Source organism: Rhea americana, unplaced genomic scaffold (assembly GCF_003343005.1).
Source record: "Rhea americana isolate MKP2758 unplaced genomic scaffold, rheAme1 scaffold_539, whole genome shotgun sequence".
NCBI lineage: Eukaryota > Metazoa > Chordata > Aves > Rheiformes > Rheidae > Rhea > Rhea americana.
This window is the reverse complement of record NW_028186689.1, coordinates 136,114-145,383: the sequence shown is the minus strand read 5'-3', so window position 1 is coordinate 145,383 and position 9,270 is coordinate 136,114. Positions and strand designations below refer to the sequence as shown.

Genomic DNA, 9,270 nt, shown 5'->3' with positions numbered 1-9,270 from the left:
CCGTTCCCCAGGAGACTGCTCGCTCCGAAGTCCAGACCGTGCAGGAAAGGCAAAGCCTGCGCTGCTTCTGAAGCAAGAATCAYCCCCGATTAAAACAAAACAGAAGCTGCAGCTTGCCTGCACTCGCCCTCCTCCTCCTCCTCGCCGTGCCCGTTCCCGTTAGGCTTCCTCCCTCCGCAGCAGAGCCCGCGCGCGCTGCGCCGAGCTCTGCCTCTGCCCCCTCGCAGGCGCCCTGCCCCTCCTAGGCACCAGCCGCAGCTCGGTCGCATTTCTGCACTTCCCAGCTTACCAACAGCCGTCCTAAAACGGTGATGCAAGACCTGAATTTGAACGGAACGAACCGTTATGATATCCCTGAACAGTACTTCGAAGGCTGTGCAGCTAGGAACAAAGCACGGAAGCATTACACAGGCACTGGGGTTGTTACCTGACAYGGATGCCTGCTGCTCTCCAAATAATTAAAATGAAGCAGCTGTGCAGAAACCATTCCGCTCTGAAAGACTTCTCAGCAGGGCAAATTAGCCAACGCAGCGCTCCGCGCTGCCATGGCAAGCTTCAAGCCACTGCAGGAGCTACGTGCTTTGCAGTCAGCCCCAGCAGCACGTTGCCGTTTGCTATGGAGACGTACCTCGGGCAACTACGGGCTGTGGCAGGAGAGTTCATCCTGCAGGTCCCTTCCCCGCCACTCCAGCGCCCGCGGCGCGTCTGAGGCCCTGTCACTCCGGGCCCTGAGCATCGCTTCAAAGGGAGCCGGCGGGAGGACTCTGCTCTCGCAGCGCAGCGGCGCGTGGGCGCGCACGCGCCCGGCCCCGGGGTGCTTGCGTCACGCGTCCCCCGGGGTCCCGCCGACACTCCGGCCCCAGGCGGACCGCGCTCGGGACGAGCGTCCCGGGAGCCGCCGAGTGCTTCCGAGCCGTCCCGGGTCCGAGGGCAGGGCTGGCTCGGCACCCGCATCAGCGGTCACAGGAAGACTCGTGAGCGTCTGCACTGCCAGTAGCAGAAAATGCTGCAACACTCTCAATTCTGCACAACAATTTTAATTGATCTACAATGAGTAARAAGTATTAAAGTGTCTAGAAAACCGCTTCTGTCCGTACAAAATTCAGTGTAGAAAACGAAATACTTTAAAAATATCTTGTGGACTCAGATTTGCAAACTCTTCAGGTTATAAAAAAGATTCACGCACGCAGAAACATAATACATAAAAATAAACGTTCTTCTGGGGTTCTGACACATAGCAACAAATACAGGCATGCTTCCCATTTCAAGCAGAAGGGAGGGAGACAGTTATGTTACATCGGTGGAGTTCACGGCAACACGCAAGGAACTCGGGAAGACCTCAGGACCTAGCGCGATCGGCTAGACAAGAAACAGGAGCGCTCGTCCCTCAACTGCGTGGGGCTGGGTTCAGAGCTGCTCAGCAAACGACCCGTTTGCAAACGGGGTCAAGGAGAATTCAGAAATAAAAAGCGAGGTACACACAGGCGTTTGTGGAAATGAGGCTGTCTCTCAGGAGGCAGCGCTGTCAGAGCGAAGCTGCGACAGATGCTGGAGCAACTCGCCCTCTTGCTGCAGCGGGCACCTGGCCTGGGATTCACTGGTAGGTAACCTTCACGCAGAAGGTTTCTTCGTTCTTGTCTTCGTGATCATTGATATGAATCAAAATCTCCTCTTCACCCGCGTTCTGGCTCGGGGCAAACCGCAAGCCAATGGTGTACACCTCCCCTCCACCGACCTGCAGGAAGAGACAGGAGAGTACGGACTCCTCGCCACCACCGTCCTTCCCAGGATGACGGGGCTCAACCACGCGCACGCAGAGGGCTCCTGGGGCAGCCTGCCCAACCGGCCACCGCCCCGGCACGCGTGCGGTCACCCGGGCTGCGCAGCCGCCTCCGCGCTCTCACGGCGCGAGCCCTCTCTGAAGGGGCCAAAAGCCTTCCCCAAAGCTGCTCGTGCCCACAGAATGCACTTCTCTGCCTCCTTTCCCAACGCGCGCCGCTACCCTCCGAGCGAGAGGCGCGCTGGCCTTCGAGCAATGACGCTGCCGCGCCATTAGGCAGAGACAAGGCCCTGCAGCTCGCGGGTGCTTTAGGAAGCTGGGGCAGCAGGCTCTCCGACAAGCAGCACACAGCGCGGCCGGTACCTCAAAGGAGTCCTCCTTGAACTGCAGCAGGTCCGGCCGGTTAGTGTGCAGGAAGTACAGCCTCCGGGAGGGATACGGGTTGGTGTAGGTGATCCGTTTGTTGGAGCCCTTCCCTCCTCCCGCGGGGAGCGTTATCTCAAATGCCTGTAGYGGTGACACACGAGGAGCTGCCGGGTCACCGTTACGCAGCAGCACAAACCGCGGGCGGAGGAGAACASCAGCGGGCTCTCACACGGAACAAGCGAGGCGAATCGCCTTGCTCGTTCCTTCTCGTTCTCAGAGCACGAAACAAAGCAGCATCACGTCGCAGAGATCCTGGCCTGCTTCGCAGAGCCCTCGCCACGAGTTACGAACTGACCAGGCAGCTGCAGGTGCCGCTCGAGGCCTGGCAGGTTTCCTTATCTGTCCTATGGACAGAGCTGGGCCTGCCACGCTTTACACAAACAGATCTGCAAGGACCTCAGCCGGCACATTGTGCTCCTCCTTGGGTGCCAGCCCCGGCTTAGATCAGCTCCCAGCTGCACCAGACACAGCCTTCTCATCCAGCCGAGGCTGCTGGCACGGGGAGCTGCCTTGCATAGGGGCGTTTTGGGAGGCCACATGGCCTTTTCCTCTCCTCTCACCTTTTCTATACTTCGATTTGCTTTCTACCATCAGGCAAAAACAAGCAACCTTTGAGGGAAAGCATCTCCCTCAAGTCGCAGTTTGCACAGCTTGTACCTCCGTGTTCTCAGAAGTAATTACGAGACCGAATGACACGGGGGCAAGGGGAGCAGCTGGGACTGGCCAACAAATTCTCCACCTAATTAAATTATTTCCTTGGGGACAGCCATAGTGCTAATTTAGATAACAAAACACACCCCTGGGAGATTGACTGGTACTTACCAAGAGCAGTGTAGCATCAGTTTAAATGTTGAACTTACCTTCCTCTAATACCGAGCGTTTCAGAAAAAAAAATTTTAAATGAACGCATTAACTGAGCAATCTAATTTTCTATCTTTGAGCAAAGTCCTAAGCCAGCACAGTGCTAATAGAAATCAGCATGCTGCAACTTTAATTTCACAACTGGGTATACTTCAGAGTTGACATTCCTCAGCATGGAATTACCTTCAAAACAGTCTGAGAGGCATTTCATTATGGTCTTCAGTGAGATTACTCAAACACTGGAGGGCTAAAAACGTGTGCTCCAGTGCCTTACTGACACGAGGAGATAGAGATAATAAAAGGACGAATGGGTAAAAGTCATGCAGAAAAGAGAAAACCACCCTTGTTGCAGTGCTTCCTTTGGTTTTACCAAAGGTCTGTGTTTCTAAAACAGCTGTCCAGGGTCAGCAACCAAAATTCTTGCGATTCACAGCAGGTAGAGACAATCGCTCTGGAGCCATTCTCTGTAACAGTGCTTTAGGAGATTAACTCCGGAACGACAGTTAATCTCTAATCTGACAGTAATTCTTAGAAATTGGTTTCTTGATCCCTGACCATGACAGTTGAGAATAATGGAAATGTCTGTAAAGTGACCAAATGCTCATCCACAGGACAGTAACAAGTCAGAAACGCTTCCCGACTACAGAGCACCCAGCATGCGCTCTTCCTCCTGCGAGGAGGAGGAAAGCGGATGCCAGGGCGACAAGTGCCAAGCAGACAGACAAAGTTACAAGCGGCAGACAGCTCCAGGTTACTGGCAGGACTGAGACTTCCAGTCCAGCTGGGATCCAAGCCATCACGTTTTTCCACAGCAAGAGCAAATGTACCTTAGAAAGCAGAGGCTGCCTGCAAGACACACAGACCAGCCAGGAGGACACCAGCTGGTGGTATTCCACATCCACCAGATTGAGGTAGATAAATCTGCTGCCAGCTTTCTGAGGCCTCACACCAAGGTACAGGTCCTGTACTCCGTTTGGAGGGAGAACAAACACACCTTCTGGATCCACCTGTAGAAAACAAACGCCAGGGAATCTCAGCAACCTGCAGAGGCCAAGCGTCAAAGAAAAGATGGTATCAGAGATGCTTTGTACAAAGCTATCCCCCACCATCTCCGGGAAATCGCTGCCCGACAAATGGTGGGAGAATAAAGACGACAAACTTTTATGCAGATCATCCTGAAACGCCTTAGAAAGCTCAAGCTGGTGTTCCTTGGCAAGTAACAGCTGGGAGGGAGTTTACTGCACCTTCATAACACCAAGTTGGAATATAAATTAGAAACTGATTGAACYCTGAAAATGTGCACCTATGACAAATGTTTAATACCACCTACATTAATAAACTGGGACTAACTTTACGTTAGAAGCTCTGTGCCAATTCTAATTTGAACTTTGCCTAGTCAAATGAATGCTAAAGGTGTATTTACCAACAGCTAGACCTTTCTTCAGTACTTGGAATGCTAACCCTTATTACTTGCTTTTGAATGCTTGCTCTAGGATCAAAAAGCATTACCATCGCTGCCGTACGTGATATGTTAGATGTAACATAGAGCACAGACAGTCTGTGAGCTTGTTTTCTTTTGATGTTGTATACCGTGCTGTTACTGATGTTTCCTTCACTCTCAAAGTGAAGGAAAGCACACATGTGAAAGCCTACCAMGGGTGACTACAGTAATCTTGGGGGGTTTTTTTTGAACTCGCCTTTGCAAAAATCCTACAGATGCTTAAGAACTGCTCTGCAATACAATATCCATTAGCAGAACATGTCTGGCTCTCTCAAAGGAAAGACAGGTTGTGTGTTGCTGGAGCTTCTGACTTGAGCCAGTTAAAAAGACTTTGACAAATTAAAGCAACGGCCTCTTTAGCTTACCAGCCGATTTTAAACCAGATCGGAGACTCACGCAGCACAGCGAGGCAAGCAAAAAAGCAGAGTTTAATCCCCCAAGAAAGGCACTAGGCTTATCTGGCAGGTCTGATSCTTTCCTCAGCTGCCAACAAGTAGAGCTTCCTCACCTCAGCCCAGAATCCACACTCCAAAACCAGGATGCTGCCAGCCCTTTCCTGAGGKCAGAGCCCTGTGCAAGCTGCGCAGCTTGGTGAGAGGCCTCCACCCAAGACCATGTAAATCACCACAAGGAAATCTCCCTCCACTCAGCTCTGCTTGCGATAGCAGGGCCCACGTTCTTTCCAAAGGGCTCCTCGGCTCTGATGGCCTCCRCGGTTTCTTGGCCAGTCTGAGCACCCCCGGGCTGGATTCAGTCCTAGCAAGCGTTCCGCATCCCCTCGGCTCTCATGCAGGAGCCGAGAGGTACAGAAACCAGGTTGCAAGTGTCTGAGGCTGAACAGCTGARGAAACAGAGTAAAAGGAATGCTACTTTGCAGTGATACTTCACAGCACACAGGAGTAAGAGAAGCCAGTCTAAAAGGTAGGCTGCTCTAGAGCACYGAGCCATAACGCAGCCTTACAACTTGCTTTAGCAATACCTGCCTGTTGGCAGTATTGCACTCCTCCTCAGCAGCAAGCTGTTGAACCATTCCTTCAAAGGAAAAGAAAACAAATACTTGTGGTAAATAAACTCCTCCTCAGCTCCATGGGCTTCATTTCCCTGTTCAGTTTTCAGAAGGAAAGAGTTCAGCAATATGGCTTTTTCTTTTGTTTATGGGACAGTAATGAAGTTTGTGCCTTCATTTACAATTATGRCTAAATGAATTCTAAAGAAATTATTAGTCTTCAGATAGTCTCATTAATGCAGATAATTTGCCCTCYGGGGTTTTGTACCAACGATTCTACACGACGGCTTTAATCAAAAGATAATTATCACAAACTCTTTATGGCAGTAAATTGTTCATAATTCCAAATGGGATATGTTCCATTGCAAAGGGGTTATTTCCACTAGGATTGTCAGCAGAAGTCCACCACTAATTATAGTTGTGAAGGATTTCACAAATCTTTAGCTCACCCTGWCTCAGATTCCTCCAACCAAAAAGCTCCTCTTTGTTCTGAGGAATGAAAGCTGCAACAGCAGAAAACAGGCTCAGCTTAGTGGCTGAAGTTACCTTCAGCTCGTGGGGATGTGAGGTATATGCCTTCACCTTCCTGATCGCTTGGGTGCCCCTGAGCACCAAGGAGAGACGGGTCAGCTGCCCCACTATGCAGCTAACATCCACACGCTGCAGGGAATGAAGGTAAAATTGCCAGATCTGGATGGGAGCAGCAAGCCAGGCATCCCTGGAGCAACGRAAAAGATGCACATCATGGCTTTTAGGAGACATAGGCACACTGCTTTCAAAATGAGTCAGCGAAACAAAACAGGGACGTAGGTTTCTACGCCAAACACCTTCACAGGAACTGCACTGCCACAGGTAAAGCGCTTTGCTTAGATGCAACCTTTGGCTGCCCAAGGCAGAAGGCTGAACTTTTACCTAAAGTTGTTTCAACCTGCCCAGTTCCTAAAGATAACCTAATGTTGTCTTCTGACACAGCGATAACCCAGCTGGTTTTTAATGAGTTAGCTCGCATACCAGAAACAGTCTTGCCATGGAAGACTGTTTATTTAGAAAAAAGAAAATATCGAAGGTTTTTTTCAAATCTCCCGTACCAAGCCCAATCTTGCAAACAGATACTTCAAGGCAATCGGGAAGCCTTCTGTTCAGGTTTCTGCTTGTCAGAGAAATAAGCCAGACATGGGAAACAGTGAGCAAAAACTTCCACATGAATTCTCCTTTCTGCTCTGTCATGCTCTCTGGGTAATTGCTTCTTATTCACTTTCTGGATTCTCCTACTTACGTATAAATAGCAACAAAGAATTTTTTGATCTGCGGGCTTGGTCCTCCAGCTACTTTTAAGAACACGTCCTGTGGTTCCCCGGGACCCTGAGTACAGAAATCAGAGCGTCATTAGAATAGTTAACCCASAGATCAAATCAGCTAATGAGGACTCCAGGGTTTCTTTTCCATTAAAAAAAAMMAAAAACAGAACAACCCACTTACAAAAGCAGAAGCTTTCAAGATTCAGTTAAACTATTTTGTTATTATATAGCTTGGATTAACTCTTCCAGTATTTTTATTAACAGAAGAGGATACAAATGACTATCGCAATTCCAGGTCTGCATCTGTAATTAAATTTTGGCAAATTTTCCCCAAGTTTTCTAACAAGCCATAATCCAATTACCATACTAACACATTTCTGCAATGCCAATTAGCAGGTTCCCTTCATTACCGGCCATGTTTATATGCACAAATTCATTTTTCATTTCAATCTCAACCAGCTGAAAGCCCAGAAAATTTAAAATCTTAGCTAGAAATTACGAAAAAGCTGCACATGGAAAGGAATACAAAGTGACAAAGTCACAAACTTTCCAGGTTTAGTCAAACAAGTAACCAGCCAAATAAAAAAATAAACATATAAAAAAAGCTGTCTTATCTTTCAATGTGCTTTCACATCAAGCCAGAAGAAAAAAACAGGCTGGAATAGATCTTGACTACAGGAAAATATCAGAAAGCAACTGGAAGGTAAAGCATGCATCTACACAGGTATCTCGTGCTCTCTTGCTCTCTCTCTCACTACAGAGCGTCCCTTCTCACCTTGGTAGCATCACACAGGAAAAGTGGCCTAGCTTTGGACAGCAGCTTTACTGTTCATTTACAGAGGACACATTGTTACACCATTTCATCCCCTGCCAAGAGCTGTAGACACTCTCAATTAGACAAAAATATTTGTAGCACCTTGATAAAAGTTTTTTTTTTAAACCAGCATGCTGAATCATTTAGTATTTCCTTAAAAGAACAAGCTAGTACAGGCTGCTGCATGATGTGATGAGGTGCAGCTTTGAGCTTCCACTGCAAAAACAATGCAGCTCATTTTAATTGGGAAAAAAGGCCAATTTCAGTTTAATAACAGCCAGGATATCATCACTACAGACTGATAAATCTAGATGCTCCCATCGGTAGAAGGCATTTCTGTGCCGATTAGAACAAGCCATAGCAGCAGAATACACTCAGATATCAGTTTGACTTTTGTAACTGGTACCATATGTTTGGTTTCACAAATGACGTTAGGGTCACTGCAACGAACATACATCTCTGGTTCCCCAGCTGGCATCCCTGCCGGCGCACCTAGGAAAGAGAAACACAAGAGAACACACTAGTATTTTCTGTTTATTGCTATTATTTTTTACTTTTACTACTCTGCATCACCCCACTGCCATGGAGAATCAGCCGCGAACCAGAAACCCCGACGGGAGGTTCAACTATTTGATGGCACCAGCTTAACAACAAGCCCTAGCGTGAGGACCTAGAAGAAGGTCACAAGAAAGATGGTCAGGACATGAAGGCATGAGGAAGCAGAGACATTTTGATGGTGTAAGCTTGCTCTTCGAGGCACCATCTGCACCTTTGAGGACTACTGATGTTGAAATTAGCTGCATGAAATATGGAAGTTAGGTTTATTCTATCATCACATAAAACACAATCCCAAACCCCAGTCTCATGCAGTATTTTCGGTCTGGTCCTTGAAGTGAAGACAGTTACCTGGAAGAGTGTGCCATGGGGGCAGTCGTATGGCCTTCTTCAGGAAGGTCAGTTCTGGGTGGTAGAATCTGAAGGTCTGGTCCACCACATGGGGCTGTGTTTCCACTTTCACCTGGAGAATTGCAATGGGCTTTCCACCACTCACTTGGAAAGAGACCTGTCCAACACAAAGGGAAAAAGAAAAGCTCAGGGACAGAAAAAAAAGTAATTCAAATAGCACAACATTATATTGCACAACCAAGGGATAGCAGCCCTACCGTTCCCTGAGACAAGCTGAAGTATGGAAGCCAGGTCCCAATCTGTTGGCAGTAACTGCTATGAATACCACAGTTTAAGACGCTTAAGAGCATTTCATGATCATAAACACATGATTGTTGTAATTTAAATGTGCCAAAGGAATTGTTGGGAAATGAAATCACGTAGGTTGAGAGCAACAGTTTTGAAAGAGTAACTGACAGAGGAACAGGAAGCATTTAAGCAAAGTAGTTAAGAGGATGAGAATGTAAATATAAACATTCATGTTTTGTAAACACAGTGCTTTTCTTGCTACATTTGCCGTGGCTTTACYGGTCGATGTGGAGCTTCCTGCTCTTTTGTGTTCGTTTTCTACATGCAGATATTTGGACCCCAACTGTGCTTGCTCTTTATGGAAATATTGAAGATCTTGCTATCTATATA

At 48.1% G+C, this 9,270-nt stretch overlaps 1 protein-coding gene across 6 annotated transcripts in view; it reads right to left on the bottom strand.

The window, feature by feature from the left end:
- Window positions 1–1,029: 1,029 nt before the first annotated feature.
- NPHP4 (nephrocystin 4) overlaps window positions 1,030–9,270 on the bottom strand; it is a 51,716-nt gene continuing 43,475 nt past the window's right edge. For 4 of the 6 annotated variants that reach the window (XM_085318483.1, XM_085318484.1, XM_085318485.1 and 1 more), the window contains exons 23-29: window positions 8,593–8,749; window positions 8,093–8,178; window positions 6,851–6,936; window positions 6,121–6,292; window positions 3,895–4,074; window positions 2,144–2,287; window positions 1,030–1,735 (exon numbers count right to left, since the gene is read on the bottom strand). In XM_085318483.1, coding sequence (XP_085174609.1) covers window positions 1,595–1,735; window positions 2,144–2,287; window positions 3,895–4,074; window positions 6,121–6,292; window positions 6,851–6,936; window positions 8,093–8,178; window positions 8,593–8,749 — 966 coding nt within the window. In that variant the 3' untranslated portion in view covers window positions 1,030–1,594. The other 2 variants (XM_085318487.1, XM_085318489.1) reach the window with 2 other exon arrangements.